General features: G+C 37.7%; 2 protein-coding genes across 5 annotated transcripts; one reads left to right on the forward strand and one right to left on the reverse strand.

The window, feature by feature from the left end:
* The first annotated feature begins 2,653 nt into the window (after positions 1–2,653).
* On the forward strand, positions 2,654–6,234 carry LOC126608679 (protein TIFY 6A-like). Of its 4 annotated transcripts, none has more exons than XM_050276649.1 (8): positions 2,654–2,977; positions 3,854–4,038; positions 4,245–4,266; positions 4,354–4,513; positions 4,601–4,691; positions 4,831–5,161; positions 5,311–5,368; positions 5,843–6,234. In XM_050276649.1, the coding sequence occupies exons 1-8, from the start codon at positions 2,890–2,892 to the stop codon at positions 5,943–5,945; spliced, it is 1,038 nt and encodes a 345-aa protein (XP_050132606.1). In that variant the 5' UTR covers positions 2,654–2,889; the 3' UTR covers positions 5,946–6,234. The 4 variants fall into 4 exon arrangements, with proteins under 4 accessions (XP_050132606.1, XP_050132605.1, XP_050132603.1 ...); XM_050276648.1 differs by having other exon boundaries at positions 2,655–2,977; positions 4,242–4,266; XM_050276646.1 differs by having other exon boundaries at positions 2,655–2,977; positions 4,242–4,513.
* Positions 6,235–8,079: 1,845 nt separating this feature from the next.
* LOC126607460 (mediator of RNA polymerase II transcription subunit 23-like) lies at positions 8,080–17,141 on the reverse strand. Its single transcript, XM_050275043.1, has 21 exons — positions 16,884–17,141; positions 16,750–16,793; positions 16,422–16,521; positions 15,357–16,319; positions 14,893–15,127; positions 14,441–14,658; positions 14,010–14,217; positions 13,560–13,840; positions 12,934–13,017; positions 12,232–12,326; positions 11,889–12,051; positions 11,549–11,794; positions 11,124–11,294; positions 10,878–10,991; positions 10,657–10,782; positions 10,370–10,518; positions 9,970–10,210; positions 9,108–9,870; positions 8,841–9,022; positions 8,584–8,687; positions 8,080–8,469 (listed from the first exon to the last, which is right to left on the reverse strand). Exons 1-21 carry the CDS (start codon positions 16,989–16,991, stop codon positions 8,268–8,270), a joined length of 4,797 nt encoding a protein of 1,598 aa, XP_050131000.1. The 5' UTR covers positions 16,992–17,141; the 3' UTR covers positions 8,080–8,267.
* Between the last annotated feature and the right edge of the window lie 582 nt (positions 17,142–17,723).

The raw sequence follows: 17,723 nt of genomic DNA on the forward strand, positions 1-17,723 counted from the left end.
AAGGATCAACTCATGTGGACCATTGATCAAAAATCGTACAGCCGCAGTTTTTTCATTTTTTATATTTTTCATGCAAAACGAGGCTGCTTTACTTTTAAAAATATAAAAAGTATTTAATCGGGACTATACGATTTTTTATCAACGGTCCACGTGTGTTGATCCTTAGGATCCCTAGGGAGAGGATCCGGTGAGGATCCAAATCCCTCTATCATGTGCATATACGTTCAGATTACAGATCTAGAATGTAGACCTCAAAAAATTATGGGAACAAAAAGGACAATAAAAGGGCCATGCTTTATATAAAAATAAAAATAAATCAAAACAAAAAAAAACGTTTTTCTTGTGCAACACATGGCTTCTTGTGGTGCAACTCACAAATTAAACGAGTGGGGGACACGTGTCGCCTCACAGTCATACTTGAGAATTGAGAGAGCCTCAAAATTTCCTAGGAGGAGAAATTGAAGGCATACTATGAATGACACGGTCGAATATCTTATTTAAGTTATTTTTTAGGAAATTTTAACGAAAAGTTTTCGGTATTATTCATTTTAATGAAAAATCATATTTTTATATTAAAAAGTCAATCATGTACTATTCATTTTACTCTTTATTTTGTCCTTATTGTTAAAACTCAAAATTTTCAAATCTTTTTCATTAGTTTTTTTTTTTTTTTTTTTTTTTTTAATGCTGATATATGCTCTCCACAATTTCAAAAACATATTGACACGTAAAGTTGGGATTGAATATTGTCCATAGGAGGATAGCATACTCACTACTCACAGTAGGAAGATCAATTAACCTTTAATTAGTGATTGTCGTGTTATTTTTTACTTACGTACTTATTATAGAGTATCATATATACTCACTTTTTAGATTTATCCCAAAAATAAATCAACACGAGAAAATGAATCGCATTCACAATTAGCTAGGCTCTTATGCTTAGAGAAATTTTTCAGTACACGCTATATCAAGTGTTGCAATTCAAATGACTGAAGTTTTATTTTTAAATTTTTAACTAAGGGGTGTGCTATCCACATACCTCATTTTACTTTTCACACACCTCTTGATAATTTATGTTCATTGATCTTCTTCAATTCATCCGATTCGACGGTCAAAAATTAAAAAAGTGTATGAGAAGTAAAATGGGATGTGTGGATATCACACCCCTTTAAGTAATTGTATTATATATTCTATTAAAAGAAGAGGGCTTGTCAACTTTTTTCCCATGTTTTTCAATTTTGGCCTTACTTTTTTTTTTGGAAAACATTTTGCCCTTACTTTTGAATACGCAATGTTGACATGAGAAGGGTAAAATAGTAATTTTGTACCTTTTGAACTTTTTGCCCTCGCTTTTGATACACAATATTTACATAAGGAGGACAAAATAGTAAATTTGTATGAAAATATTTACATAAGATAAAAATATGCACTTATTAAGAGAAATTGTCTCACCATCATTTTTTCATACAGGTAAGTGAAATCATGATTTTTTTTTTTATAGTTTGAATGAACTAGAGCGGTTGCGCTTGAGGAAAACGTGGAAAGAGGTGGACAATTGTTCACACACACAAAATATGTGTTATTTGCTAGTTATATTTAAGGGTAAATGACAAAAAACTACCTCAACTATTGGTATCACAACATTTTCATACCTCATCTTTTAAAATTGACAATGTCATACCTCATCTTACGAATTTATGCCAATATTATACCTTCCGTTATTTGAAGAGGAAGAAGAAGAAGAAGAAGAAAGGAAAAAAAAAGACAAAAAGAAAAACCCCAACCCAACCCAGTTCTCCCCAAAAAAAAGACAAAAAGAAAAACCCCAACCCAACCCAGTTCTCCCCCCCCCCCCCCCCCCCACACACACAAACCCAGAAAGAAGAAGGAGAAAGAAGAAAAAGGAAAAAAAAAAAGTAAACCTAGTTCTCCCCCCACCCAACTTGCAGAAGAAGAAGAGAGAAAGAAAAAAAAAAGGAAACCCAGTTCATGGAAGGTGGAAAGGTTGGGTGTGGAGAGTGAGTGAGGGGAGAAGAGGGGGTGGGAGAGGGGAAGACAAATTGTTTTTTTTTTTTTTTTTTTTCTGGGTTGCAGTTGCAAGAAGGGGGAAGAAGATGAAGATGAGGAGAAGAGAGGGAAGGGGGGAGGGGATGAACTGAGTGTTGGCTTTTTTTTTTCTTTTTTTCTTTTCACTTTTATTTATTATTTTAATATTTACAAAATATTAAATGATTTTGTTTAGTTTTTAATAAATTTTTAATAGAAAATGGGCTCTCGATCAAGCCACTTCAACATTTAACTGAGAAATTCACGCTAAGTTAACGGAATGTATAACCTTGACACAAATTTGTAAGATGAGGTATGACATTGTCAATTTTAAAAGATGAAGTATGAAAATGTCGTGACATCAATAATTGAAATAATTTTTTGTAATTTACCGATATAAATGCCTATCTATTTTTTCAGGAGGTTATCCAATCAATTATCAATCTAATCACGTGGTGCACCGTTGCGCTACCACTCATTTCTCCACTCGCAGGTGGGACTGGGAACCAATCCACGTCGCTCGAACGTTTCGCGCACGTGGTTCCATTACCTGCCCAGCCGGTCACCTTAGCAGGACACTTTATAAAATTCAACGGTCGTGATCTCTTATAATTCTCCCTTCCTTGTCAAAGCAAACTCCCTCTCTCTCTGTCTCTCTTCCTTCTCTCTCTAGACTCGGGACCCTGTAATTTCTTTATATTTTGTTTGCTGAAGGCGGAAGCATTTTCCTTGTAACTCTCAGCCAGCTCGGGATTTTGGTTGAAGGATTTATAGTGTTAGATTTTTTTCAGGTCGACTTTTTTGTATGCTTTTATTCTTTTTGAGTGATTGTGGTGGGCTGAGATGGAGAGAGATTTCTTGGGTTTGAACTCAAAGGAGCCAGTGGTTGTGGTGAAGGAGGAGACCAACAACGATGGCGGCAAAGACCCAGGTCTGTGATTTTCCCATTTGTCTTTTAGTCACAGAAAGTTTTCAGCTTTTGAAATTTTTAAATTTGGAATTTTTGAGCTTTTGGTATATGAATTATGTGTTATTTTCTAGTTCAATTGGAGTTGAGCAATTTTAAATTTGCATAGCTGGTCAGTTATTAGAAATGATTAAATGGTTTGAATTTTAGTAGAAAGTACGTAATGCTTGTTTTTTTATGGTTTGTCTATATTTGAATTTGGTTTACAAACACTCTTCTAAAAATCCCCACCTAACCTAGACGCTAGCGGCCACCGCCTCGATTAATGTCTAGTCATTTGAAAATTAAGAAAGAACGCCTAAACCTGCTGAGGCGCCCACTTAGATCGCAGACACCCGCCTAGCCTGCCCAAACATCCGCAACTCACTAAGGCAGAAAATAGATAACTTTCATTTTGCATTTTACTTTTTTTTCAATAAATTGTAAGACACTTGTTGAATCCTTAAATGATCACACATTATATGCTTGCTCCCTATGTTTTCATTATGTTTCAATGCTTCATAATATATGTGTCATCCTATTTTGTAGTTTATGATGAAATTATATATATTTTAAGTATAAACATACACTTATTTACATGAAGTATAAAGGATTTAGTTAAATCCGCCTAGACCCTGCCTGGCCACCTAGGCGCTAGGCCCCAGCTCACCATCCGACTAACGTCTAGCGTCTTTTAGAACCTTATCCATCCCTTATAGTTTAGATTAGATTAATTAGAATATCGCTCGGTTAAAAAACAAACAGTGAACAATTTATCTTTAAGATGTGATTGTTTATGGTATTCAAAAATTTCCCAGCAGAGGTGCACTAGTAATTGATTTATTTGTTTGTAATGTTTAGGGTATGGAAGAGGTGGAAGGGCACATTGGCCCTTTCTAAGCCAGGTCTCTGCAGTTCCTCAGTTTATGTCCTTCAAAGCTGCTCAAGATGATAGGACTAAAAAAATGGTACCTGATTCATTCTTGTCTTCCGTCTCTGCGGGTGCATTTGACCCTTGTCAAAAACAAACTACATGTGAATCTCAGGTATATGTTGTCACCGTTGTTGGTTAATTATCATGTCATTCTCCTTGTGTTTTGTATATTTGACTTCTAGATCGATTTGATTCTTTCTTTGGTTAATAATACCACCGTGAATAATTGATGTGTTGGGAAGATCAGGATCAAATAGTGTCTTCTGATATTGTTGCTGCCCTTCGCCTCATTGGTTTGTGTTTTTTATTATCTAGAAGAACTTCAATCACGATAGGCAAGGTGGGATTCATTTTTCTCTGACAGCTTATCCTAGGCAACGTTATATGCATTCTGTGCACCGTCCTCATGATACAAAGATGATTTCAGTTACCAGTCAAGGGATTTCTGTTCCAATGAGCAACCCTTACTTGAAGAATCACTTTACTACTACTGGTCAGAATTTTTCCACAACTACCATGAAGCATACGGCTCCACCTTCAGCTCTTCCCGTTACAGGTGGTTCCATTGCTGGGATCACTGAGCCGTGGTAATTTTTAATATTATGCTCAAGTCCTTGGCCGACCATTTCATAAAAACAATTGAATTCTGAGGTTTGTTAAAACATTCTTTGTAGGAACAATGTCAAGACCTCTGGGTCACCTTCACAATTGACAATCTTTTACGCTGGTACTGTGAATGTCTATGATGATATCTCCCCTGAGAAGGTACCCTCCCTCACTCTATAGGTCAAACACACACAGACACACCCGCCCAGCGCACACATGAAAACACAGGCTTTTCTTGTTGACAACCTTCTATTGGGTCTTAAGTGAGCTCTAAAATTGTTTAGGGATGTCTTTTCAGGCTCAGGCACTGATGCTTTTGGCTGGAAACAGTTGTTCTAACTCCTCTAGTGCTGCACAGCCCAAAGCTCAAGCACCGAGTGCAAAGTTGGCAGCGGAAGACGGTGTTCCTGTGAATCAGCGTACAAATATACCCCCACCTGCTCTTTCTAGCCCCTTATCATCTGTTTCTTCACATACTGGTTCCCAGTCAGTAAGTGGGTCCACCAGCACTGATGAACTAATGTCAGCTAGAACGACCGGACGTCCAACCAGTCCTGTTAACAAAATGGAGGCTCCAGAAACAGCAAATGCAGTTCGATCTGTTGCTGCGACTTCTATGATTCCTTCTGGTATGATACTCTGTTATTGAAAGTTGGTTCTTAACTTAAAGAGTATTTTTTGTGTGCAATCTCAGATATGTGATCACAACCTTTTGCCCTTTTCCCCCCTTGATTGGACAACGTTTGCCATCTAAACTGGCATATGCTTTTCTGTACAGCTGTTCCACAGGCTCGCAAAGCATCCTTGGCTCGATTTTTAGAGAAGCGCAAGGAAAGGTGATTTTCGTTAATTCCAACTATATTATTATGGAAACTATTATGAATTGCTCACGGTCCATCTGAGTAAGAATTAGGGCCTTTTTTGTACATAAGAACCTATGGTCTGTAGAGTTGGCTATTTTTTCTGAGGTTATCTCGTGAATGGCACATATGGTATGGGGACCGGAGAACCTCATGCCTTCGAAAGTTTTAGTAGTGCGAGGGCTCGATGGTTCCATCTGGCCGCTGTCCTGCTTGAGTTGAGTTGCCTTTGATTGGATTTTTTGTAAAGGTATTCTATTAATTAGCATTTTGTACCGTATTGTGCAAACGTTACTATACTTTTCGAGGAAAATCTAAACAGCTGACCTAACTTATTACCTCAAATAGAAACGCGGGCAGATTAGTAACTAACGCAACTGAGGAAGTGAACATTATCTCATTGGAATCGGACAGCTAATAATATATCGAGTTCTGTTTTCGTCTGTGCAGGGTGATGAGTGCAGCACCATACAATTTCGACAAGAAATCACCGGAATATGGCACTCCGGAATCCAACGGAGTGAATTTTGGTCAACAAGGAGAACAACGATGATGTTCGATGCTAAAGCAGAAGGGATAATGATTTCAAAATTTGCGTAGTACAAGTTAAATATGTAAATCACATTGTCATTCTTTGTGAAAAATAACAGTTATCCTTACTGTTTTAGAATTTAAGTTTAGTCCCGAAGTGTTGTTGTAGTAGGGTTTTGGCCCCCTACTTTTTTTTTTTTTGATGCTAGTCGGATCCTTTTCCCCGTATCTGACTCTGTAATGTTGAACGAACAACTTTGTGTAACATATAAACTTCTATTGTTATTGTTATTGTTCAGTTGTGAAAATAACTTTTGTGTAATATGTAAACATATGTTTTAAATTAATAAAAATGTTCAACCTTTCAAATTAAGGCTTCTTGGATCGTGAACAGAGAGACACGAAGGATAAAAGGGTGATTCTAAGCCAACAGGCTCCGTGCCTGCGAGGGTTGAGAATAATGTCTATTGTACGTAATTTTTTTCTTGTTTTGCAAAGAAACTATTTTCACGACTCGAACTCGTGTCTATTTTGTCACAAAAGAGCAAACTTTTTTGTTGCGTTAAGATTTGCCCTCAACAAAAAAGACACGAAAGATAAAGACGACTCCAAATCAACAAAACTTTTCGTATTTTACAACTCAAACTTATGACATTTCGACCTCAAATTATTCGGCAAGACTCGCCCAAAAAAGATAGGAGTGGCAAAACTTGAGGATGTTGGATTTGGTTTACTAATGACAAGGCGATATTTGACGCGATGTTACAACGGCGGTGCAGGCGTGAGTTGTGGGAGACTGGACTGGACTGGGTAACATACATTCACGTTTAGAACGACATTGTTTTTGGTGGAGACTGAGTTTGACCGGTGGGACCATAATTGCTGGACATGAAGCAGTCGAAATCTCCTTATTAAACAATCTGGATAAATTGAATCCAATAGTTTCTATTAATTTATTTTTCTAGCCCACCACATACAACCGATGGCCTTAATTTGACTTGCACATCAATTAGCGATCCAGAGTGTTTGATGAGTAGGCTCTGGCTGCTTAGCTCCGGAGAGGATCCGTTCTCCACTTTTGTAGTGACGTGACAAGTAGGGTATGTCTAGTTGTCGCCACCTATGCCGCGGACTCCTCCCTTGTTTTATTGAAGGGGCAATGTTAGAGAGCAATCCTGCTAAGTACTAGTTTGGTACTAAGGTGCTTTTATAAAAAGTGGATATTAAAAAAAGCTGAGCTCAAAAAGGTGTTTGGTAAACATTTAAAAACAGCTTATTTTCACAATTTTGGATGAAAAAAAGGCTAAAAACGTGAAGCAGCAAAAATGAGCTTATTCTCACAGCAAAGCAGAAACAGTTTTTTTTCAAAGCACAACAATACCAAACCAGGCCTAAGTCTGTTCTCCAGATGTGTGGGGATCATCTTCGATCCTCTTCTTTATATTTTATTTGTTTTTTGTAAATCGTACGGTTAATTTTCGTTAAGTATTATTTATGTTTAATGAAAAAATACTAGAAGCTGAACACCCGACATTGTAGTTACTGGGTAATATGGAGAAATATATAGATACGGTTAAAATGTAGTATTTTTCTCCACTTAAGTAAATAAAATGTCTTAAATTAAGTTTTGTGAGATACAAGTTTAATGTCAATGTATGGAGACTTCTCTGCATTGTGACATCTCAATGTAATAATGCAATGTCATGTGAAAAATTAAAACACATCATCACGATGTTTGAACTATTTATTTCAAACATCGTGGCGGCATATCGAGGAGCACATATAAATACGATTTTAAAAGAACAGAATATTTTTGGTGGTCACAAAATTCTTCATTCTATTATATTTGACCAAATAGTATCGTCCAGTTCCTATAGAACCCATGACACAAGAAACGTTTCTGAAATGCAAACACCATCCCGTACTCCCGTGTGATCGTGATACAACAAAAAATTAGATTATAATATCGCTCGAATATTGGTCACAAAATTCTTCATTCTATTATATTTGACCAAATAGTATCGTCCAGTTCCTATAGAACCTATGACACAAGAAACGTTTCTGAAATGCAAACACCATCCCGTACTCCCGTGTGATCGTGATACAACAACAAATTAGATTATAATATCGCTCGAATATAAAAAGAATTCTTCGGGTGAATGAACAATATTGACATTGTTTCTTTATGAAAATGTACAAGAAATCCACCTAAAGCCCTCCTTTCAGTCGCTGGTTACATACACGACTTTACATACTCTAAAGAGGAACGTCCTCTCTAGTGTTCTATAATTATCTCAAAAAATCGTGCTATCAGCTTATGAGAATTGCTAAAGAACCCGAAAACTTACGATGAATTCTGGTTCAACTTGGGATGCGTAGCAGCATAGATGGAAGAATTTGTGTCGGGTTTTAAGTGGGAAAGAAGGTGTTGTATGTCCGGACGCAGACTTTCTGCAGCTCTTCCACAGAGAGCTAAAACCTCTGGTCTGGGCTTGCTGTTAGCCTGCACCGGACCTCCCTGCCCTTCGTAATGGACGACATGATGGCTGAGAAACACAACGGGTTATGCGTGGTTAGCTATCGTCAGGCACTACTAAACAACAGCTATATCAAACCACACACAGAAAATTTGTTAGTTTCACTGACAGAGAAGCACTTACAAGAAGTCAATAAGATCTGCTATTTCTAATGGCTCGACAGGAGTCGGTGGCTGTACGTTCTTACCAAAGACATCCACCATCATACTTAAAATCAATGACAGGGTCTGAAACAGGTGATGGAAATGATTAAGCACAAAGGATAGAGAATTTATTCATACATATCACCTTTACTTTGATGACAATCTAATAGGCATTGGAAATGATTGAAAGCTTTAACGAAATTGTAATAAAAGTTCCGAATAAGTGAATTTTTGTACCTTACTGAAGAGGGCGTGCGCATTGGCTAGTTTAGGGAGCAACGGACCCATGATGCGGAATGCTATTCTCAACATTGCAACTGAAGTCACTGGCCTGAGATGTTTGATGATAAGATGGGTCCCTTCTAGCCATTCCTGTGGGAGGTTACTGAAAAACGAATGAAGCAGCGCAACAATATTACCTGGAATCATGACAGAGTTAGCTATATAAACTCTCGCACAGGGAGGGTTTATCAGTAAATAACCATTGCATATATCGTAGCATACCAATGGCGGTTGAGGTATTGTCTTGAGCAGCCCATGTTGGATCCAACAAAGCATAACCGACAGCAGAGTCCAGTTCCCCCATTGACCTTTTGCCATCAGTGAGCCACCACGTTTCTTTTATTATACGCGACGCCTCCAGATAGAGTTGCACATGAAAATCAGGAGGCAGCTGAGCCAGTAGTAGACCACATGCTTGGATCAATAAGCAAGACAATTGTTGGCATGTATAACCACTTCGAGAAACAAAGTTAGATGCATTTATTCCTGATACTGAAGCAGGTGACCTGCTCGTGCCCAAGGAATCTGTGCTTCCGCCCGAAGGGGATGTTGGTAAAACGGAGCCTTGCCCAACACCACTTGGAGCTCCGTGCAGGCCATTGCTGGATTGAATTAATGTTGGTTGTATATTGACGACAATCTGAACAAGTGATGATACAATCTGGGATGCAGATACAGGAAGAGAGAGCAATTCAATTACTGCTGTTTCAAGAACCAGCTGAGTATATGTGCCTGGATCCTGAATTTGGTAGAATGCTTTTTGGCCATCGGAAACATTTGCTTGCCCAGACTGAGAAGGTGGTGGAGTCTTGTTTGGTGGGGCACGCATTGAATTATTTAAAGCATCACTCGTTCCAGATTTTGAGTTGTTATGCAATGGGGGAATGACATTATTCACTAGTCCCAGTAAGAGAGTTGCAAAGTAATCGGCAGGTGGGCACATGGCATTATTCATATGCACCGGGAATGACTCAGAAAATGGGATCTGAAACAAACTTGGAGTTAATAAAGTAACTGGAGGAAAATAGTACTACAAAGTCAATGCTGATTACCAAAAGAATAAAAAGGAGAGCAAGGTCTTTACCTTGTTGACTTCGAGTACATTCAATATTCGGACAATAAGCTTTCCGGGAAGATGGCCATAAAAATATGCAAGTATGTCACGAACAAAAGTAAATCTTAAAGGGTGGTATTTAAGAAATGGAGAATACATGACCAGAATTCTGTCAGCTGAATCTATGGCATCATTTTCAATTAGTCTATAAATTATCAATGGAATGACTGGGATCAAACGCCCTGCAATATCATCGAAGAAGGTGGGATACCTGCATAACATAAAAGACCATGTAAGTGAATATATGCATTAGCGATTCGCAAAGTTTAGATTCTATGTTATGATTCTTATCTTAGTATAAAAACCATACCAACTTCAAACCCCCCCCCCCCCCCCCCAAAAAAAAAAAAAAAAAAAAAACAAATGCAACCTGTCCTTCCAAGATAGATGATTCCCGAGGGCCTTCTGCAATTCAACTCGCTTAAAGGATGTAGAGACAAGCCAGTGTTCAGGGGGACCTCGATTCGAACAATATTGTTTCACCCTTTGTTGAAGTTCTTGCCTATCAAGTAGACTCATCTGCATCACATATTAGCACATAATTGCATCAAGAACGTATCTTGCATCATAGTACATTTCCAGATCAGTTTGTTTAATAAATAAAAGTGGAATTCTCACATTAACCCTTGTTCTTTTTAATAAGTTGAAAGCACGTACCACGATATGCAGAGCATGGGGGTCATCGTCACGATCAATCAGTGCCAGGAGCAAAATATCCAAAGGGATCAACTCATGGGTCCAAATATAAAATGCTAGGTTTGCACATGCTTTCAATAAAAGGTCCTGAAAAAGAAATGAATAAAATGTCAGTAAAAACAACTCTACATGCATGCAATACACAGGATTGTGAATGAAAAACCTAAGAACAATTGACGGACCTGCAAAGAATGGCCGTGCTGCAGTTCCAACTGAATATGATGAAGCAGAACATCCACCATTGTATAGATATTAGATGTTACTTCCTCAGGAGAAAACTCTCTCAAGACGCGTGCCTGAAACCATGTAAGGAAGAGACTAAGCAACAGTGTCCTAGCAATATCAAAAGAACCCTGCCAAGACTTCGAGGTTCTGATAGCAAGTGATAAATACCAATCATGGTGTTATTCATAATACATTAAACTTACTAAGTTTAGGCTGTTGATGTTTTCTGGGTGCCCTTGCATCAGAATCCATGCACCAGCACATAGATATTGCCGGTGTTGAGGAAAACTATGACTGATATAGGTCATTACATATGTAGGATCAGCGGAAGGTGACAAAAGCTGGGTGCATTGGTTAATTACAGTGGTTTCCGCCTGCAAAAAGGATCTTTCATCATTATGTATATCTAAGCAATATTCATGATAGACAATGTAATTAAGTAGAAGTTAATAGTTTAAGTACAGAAGATTCTATTCAGTCCTGTAGGATAATAAAATCATCTTTACAAAAGGGGGAAAAAGTCAATGGAATCTGAAGTTTGACAGCAGGAAAAAAAAAAAAAAAAAGATGTTACAGCTGAACAACACAAACACTACGAAATCGAAAAACTAAGGGAGCAACAATAAACCTGCTGCCATTCTTGAATTGCCAGGCCCCTTTTATCAATCCGTTGAATCAAAAAATCACGAAGAAGAGAAGGGAAATAGCGTAGTGTTTTCTCCGACCATGTGTGATTACTAGTGGCTAATATCTGCTCTAACATGGTTTGAAGATAAAGCAGATGATCAGCATCAGCAATTCCTCGTGTCTTAATGATGATCGCAAGAGTGACAATAGTTACTCGATTCAAAGTTTCTGTGAATTCAGTTGGACCCTGCCAAAGATTAACAATGCACACAATTACATTTCAGCTCGTCTATGAAATTTAAGCAAAAAAAGGGTTGTGTTTTGGAAAATGCAGTATATACCTTCCCTTCCCTTTTCACAAAGAAAAAGTCTCTCAAAGACAGAATAAGATTCATACACAAGTTCTCAGCCAACCTAAATACACGATGGTCTCCACGTTTTGATTTTAGAGCAGAAACTATTTTTGTAACATCATACATCAAGGCTTTGCTTTTTCCTTGGTACCTATATGGAAGATGTGACAACTTATAATTTTAACTTTCAGTGGCATCATATTGCAGATGAAAGAAATATAAAGTCAACATTTACAGCATCTGAAGCCAAGACAGTTGCACCATATCTTTGAAAATTATACTTAACTTGAAAGAGGTGTAATTTCAGCATATGGATAATACAAACAATCACCTGTAAAGTGGAAGCAAACGGTAATTCAAAATTTCAAGCACTAAAAGAGTTACACCTGGCTTGCTCAATACTGAGGGATTCCTTTGCGCCAAATGCTGAGATACAGAATAAATAAATATCACAATACAAGATGAAACGCAAAAGGTTACAACAGCACTGTTTCAAAAATGGACAAGGATATTAGATTTTAAACATACGACAAATGGTGCTTAAAGTGACAAGGATAATAAAAAAAGGGAGAGGGAGAGTAGGGGGTATAAACTACAAGTTAAGGCTGCAAAGACTTATCCAGAGTAACCAAATCAACAAATAGTTACACAAATGTAGGTGAAGGTGAACGTCAAAGATATATCTGGAAGACCGACCATACATACATCACCTTTACTTACCCCCACAAGAGAAGGAAAAAAGTCAACATGGAGCTTTATTACGTTCCATTTGATTTAGCTTATTCAGTAAAGTGCTGATTTTCTAAGGTGTCAACAAACCTGACAGTAATATTTCAAGGAGTTATGCTAGAGACTTGAGGCCAAGTTTTGCCTGCTTAGGAAAAGCGCTAACCTCATAGATTTTGATCCTTAAGAATTCAAGTTAAGTGCCCTTGTGGGGAGTATATTATTAAAATGCATGTTCATTTGTGAAAAACACAAGAAACATTCAATCAGAGAAGCAACGAAAACCTTAGAATTAAAAGAAAATTACATTGAAATGAGAACGAAATAATGAGTGAGGTGCAATGAGTAGCAGCCTACAATATGTTTCAGCCATTGCAATACTAGGTACAACCTGCATTTAAAATATAAGAAAATAAGTCAAAAGACAATTCAAAAAGAGTAAATAATAGGTTGGTTGCTATATACAAAAAAATAAAAATTCCACTAATAAGCCACTCTCAGATCCATGGTAAAAAACCATAGCTTCAAGTATAAATTTCTTCCAGCTATGCACAAATCTCAAATTAGAATACCGTGATTTCTATCAAGGTAAACAAATAAGATTCATGAAACACTCCATAAAGTGCAAGATGTGTGTGTGTGTGTGAGAAATAGAGAGAGAGAGAGAGAGAGAGAGAGAGAGAGAGAGAGAGAGACAGAGAGAGAGAGTAGAGGGGGAGGGGTCAACTCCTTTATATTTCTTTTTCCCCTTCCCCATCATTATGCTATGTACATGTACTCCATGTTCTTACAGCCTGCAGCCTCTGGTATCCTTTGGCAGGCATACATCAATAAATGAACAAAAGTTTCAATTACCAACAAGTATATGTAACCAATTTAGGCCTATTTCCAAGCTGAAATTGGCAAGTTAAGCAAGAAAAAATAAGAGAGTACCTGCCCAGAAAATAAAGATTCTTCCATTTGATACGCCAGCTTTAAACATAGGTTCATTGAAAAGCCAGATAACAAGGACATCGGCAGTGGAGATACTTCCTGCATAACCATTAACCTCTCATTGGACTGTAGGTTTGTTCCCGGTAATGACTCTGCAACTCCAGCAGAGGATAACCAATTTATCACAGTTTCACAAGCTGGCTGCGCCATGGTGTAAGACACAACCCAAAACATCCCAATTGACCTTTCATCCATATTCATATAATCCATTATTCGATCCCCTGAAATAGAAACCAACAGATACAAGTTCACAAGATTTCCAGGAAAATGTCCTATTATAGAATTTACTAAGTTTTATAATATTGTCACATACAGGCAATTTTATAACAATCATTCATGATTTCGTTGCCAGAAAATGTCAATTTGTAATACATCTGGAGTGGAATATACCTTTGCTTGCTGTCCTCCACCATTCATCTATTTGCTTTCCTTTCTGAAGCTGCTCGTTATTCAGATATTCTCTAGTTGTTGTGTTCAACGACCAAATACGTAAATTCTGGCAACTGCTTATGAAGTCCAGCAGGATACTTTGAGGACTATTTGGATCTGAGCTCCTATCTTCTTTATGAAACGATAGGATCTTACGTGTTGTCTCCACCTACAATCAGTAAAGCTACAGGCTATAAATATGACACAATCAAGTAGTCTCAAATTACAGAGGAAACACAAATGAAAATGACAGATGTCAGTCTTCGGGGAAAAAGTGGAATAATGCCCACATTTAGTAAGTGCAGCAAAAACAGACAAAAGAAATTGCAAGAAGTAAGACAAATTATGTGACTTCAGTAGAAAGACAATGGACTCCACTTTTCAAGGACAACCTTTCTAGCATCTTGATTTAGAGCATTCATCACAAGTTCAACCCGTATAATTTGAGCAAGAAGCCAAGTGACGTGATTTGTCCTAAGAATTTGTTGGTCACCCTCGGTAAGGCGTGAAACTAGCTTGTCCACAAAATCAACAAAATCAATACAGCCACTTTTAATAAGAAAAAAGAATATATCCGAAAAGACAAGCCACTCTTGCCAGCAATTAATATCTGCAAGGAACAAGATATAAGCATTAGCTTACTAAAAATCAATCATTACACAAGCAGGCAGAATCACAAAATAAAAAGTAGGATAAAATTAAAAAAAATTTAGGATAGAAATAATTTATAGAATAGTACTAAAAAGACTTGGTAAGAAGAAAAGGGAAGGTCTACAATATCTGTAAAAGAGCAATACAGATAAGAACGGCTAATCTTATTAATTTACAATGAAGATAATATTACCTGAATTGGTCAACTTTAATAGCTCAACAATTCTATCAATTGTTGCCTCGCAAATCATTTCAGAGATGAAAACAGCACCAGGAGTAGGCCCTTGAGAAGGAGACCTGTAGCAAGGGGCAACAAGCAGCACCCGTTTCCACCAGTCAGGTGACGGAGTAGTACATAGAGCATGCCTTATGCAACGCAGAGCTCTCTCCCAATCCAAACTTCCTTTTGGAATTGAAGTTGCAAGTTCCTACACCAGCAAAAGCAAAGGAATTCCAGATTATAGCCCCAAAAATAGATCCCTAAAGAAGTAGCATAGATACAGAAATCATGCTTGGCAGAGAACATCATTTCTTTTACAAATTTTACTGTTACATATCATCTTCTTATCATCATCTAATGATACTAATTATTGCATAAACATGATATATGCTGAAACTTCCATTACCAAATAATGAATTCTTAGATAAATTCATCACCTCTCCATGCAATGGTTCTCCCAGAACACTTGGATATGTGATTGGTGAATACCTCAAGCTCGCTACTGCTTCTCCTGAAACACTAGGAGTTGTCTGTGTGAAAATCCGATGAGTCCCAAATGTAGGGCAATGTAGGTGTTGATCTAACATTTTCATGTGCATGGCCATCATATCTCGCCTCCTATGGATCTCCAAGATTAGAGTAAATAAGGCTTCATCATCAGGTATATTCTCCATAAATTGCAACCCACTCCGCAGTAATTCATAGAAGGGCACTCGGCATTTATCCTCGTCAACCAAAAGCCAAATCACATCCAAACAGCTATGTAGCCATTCAATTAGCGCCTTTCCAGGTCTCCAGGATCTTACACCATCAGGTTCATCAACCCCAAGTTGTTTTTGGTCCCAATTAACCAGCCAATTAAGCATATGGGAAAAGATGTTAGCATGAGTAACTGGTTTTAAATTAAATGCAAGTCCAGTTAAAATGATCTTGCAGCACAGCTGACGAAGACTGCTTATGGCATTATCTCTTATAGATGAATTGAACCTTGCCGTAGCTTGCTGTCCATTGGAGGCTACATCAGATGATTTAACTGGTGACATAGATGATGGTTCGATAGCAGACTGGCTGGGGGAACCAATGCCATGCACTGAAGGTAATGGAGAGGCGGGAGTTGAAGTTTGAAAATTAGAAGAATTGGGGATTGCATTCGAAGATGGAAGCATACCAGACTGCGGTGAAATAGCAGGCATTGCCTGACTCCCTTGACCAACTGACATTTCTGCTGTGGAAACCGAAGAAAGAAGGGACGGCAAAAAAGTATCCCAGTTAATGTGACCTATAGTACACAAGCTCCTTAGAGCAAAGAGAAGAAACTCCGCCCGTGGCGCATGATTACTACATTGCACAACTAGAGATATAAGTACAGATTCTGTCACGACGCGCAGTTGATCTTGGTCCTGAAACATACGGAACAACAACATCAGAACTACCACCTTAAAGTAATAAACTCCCAACAACAATGATGCCAAGAACTGCAAGTTTCGAATTGTGCAACTTACAGGAAACTGGCTCTGCAGTTGTTCAAAATCTAGTAGGAACTGCTCGTTTCGAGGTGGAAGCTCTCGATTAAGAGCAAGTACACGCTTCTGTGACTTGTTCCTGAAGAATCCACAACACTAACTTCTTCAAAAAATTGACTTTTCGGTTTTTTCCAACTCAAAATTTTTTCTTTTATCACTACTATCAAAACAACTGTAAAGTTTGAGAAATCAGAACCAAAAATTATAATCTCTAACCAGAAAAGAACATTAACTTAAATTAAATTCATCTAATTTGAACTAATTACGCAACCAAAAAACAAATCTTTCAGTAAAATTACACACTTACGGAGGCTCTCGAACTGAATCATCAGGTTTTTGGCGGCTACTTCTCTGCGAAAAAGCATGCAAATTTCTTAATTTCAGATTAAATTGAATTACAAATTTTAACAAAAATACAGAGCGAGTGCAAATTGAACTCACTCCTAAGTAGAGATCGAAGAGATTGACAATTGCGGCACGTGCGGGGTGGAACTGGTAAGCTCGCGTGGCAGCTGACGCCGAGGACGATGGTCGCTGGTTTTGATCCATTGTTTTCAGCTCATGCCAATCGGAGCTAGGACGAAGAGAAGGGAGGACTGAAGAGAGTGAGACGGTGGCGGAGGAGGTAGCAGAATTTCAGTTTTTTCAGGTAGGCGGAGGCGCTTCGGTTTTGTATTGGGCGAATACATGTGGTTGGGTATTTGAGGGCCCCGAATGACATATACACACATCTGTGCTAGGAATTTTTACTGACATTCTAAAAATTTTATTTTATATTCTAAATTTTTTATATTTAAAAAGAAAAATACACATGTAAATAATGTAGAATGAGATTTTTAGAATGCTAATAACATTTTTCATTAGTAATTCCCTCTATTTTCTGTTTTTATAAAAAGTTTAATTAATAATCTGTTGATTTTTTTTTTACTTGGACCAAAATACCTTTTATATCCAATTCAAAATCAATGACATGCTTCCGGATCTACAATCGGAATCAAATAAGGAATTAGATTCAATTTACAGGATATCGATGTTCTAATTACACAAAAGCCCGTCAACCCTTTAGCCTTCTGGTGCCAGAATGTCAAGCTTAATATTTTGCCAACCCTTCGGCTCAGCCCATTTGAATACCAACAGCTACATGTAGTCAACATGGCGTTAGCTAGCAACAGTTAGCTGATGTTATGCTGCCATTAGGTTACAGTTGGAATTTGATTTTTTGTTTTTTGTTTTTTTTTTGATGAATTTAAAAAAGAAAATTCCACACTTTGAATTCGTCTA

Source organism: Malus sylvestris, chromosome 16, assembly GCF_916048215.2.
Source record: "Malus sylvestris chromosome 16, drMalSylv7.2, whole genome shotgun sequence".
Classification (NCBI taxonomy): Eukaryota; Viridiplantae; Streptophyta; class Magnoliopsida; order Rosales; family Rosaceae; genus Malus; species Malus sylvestris.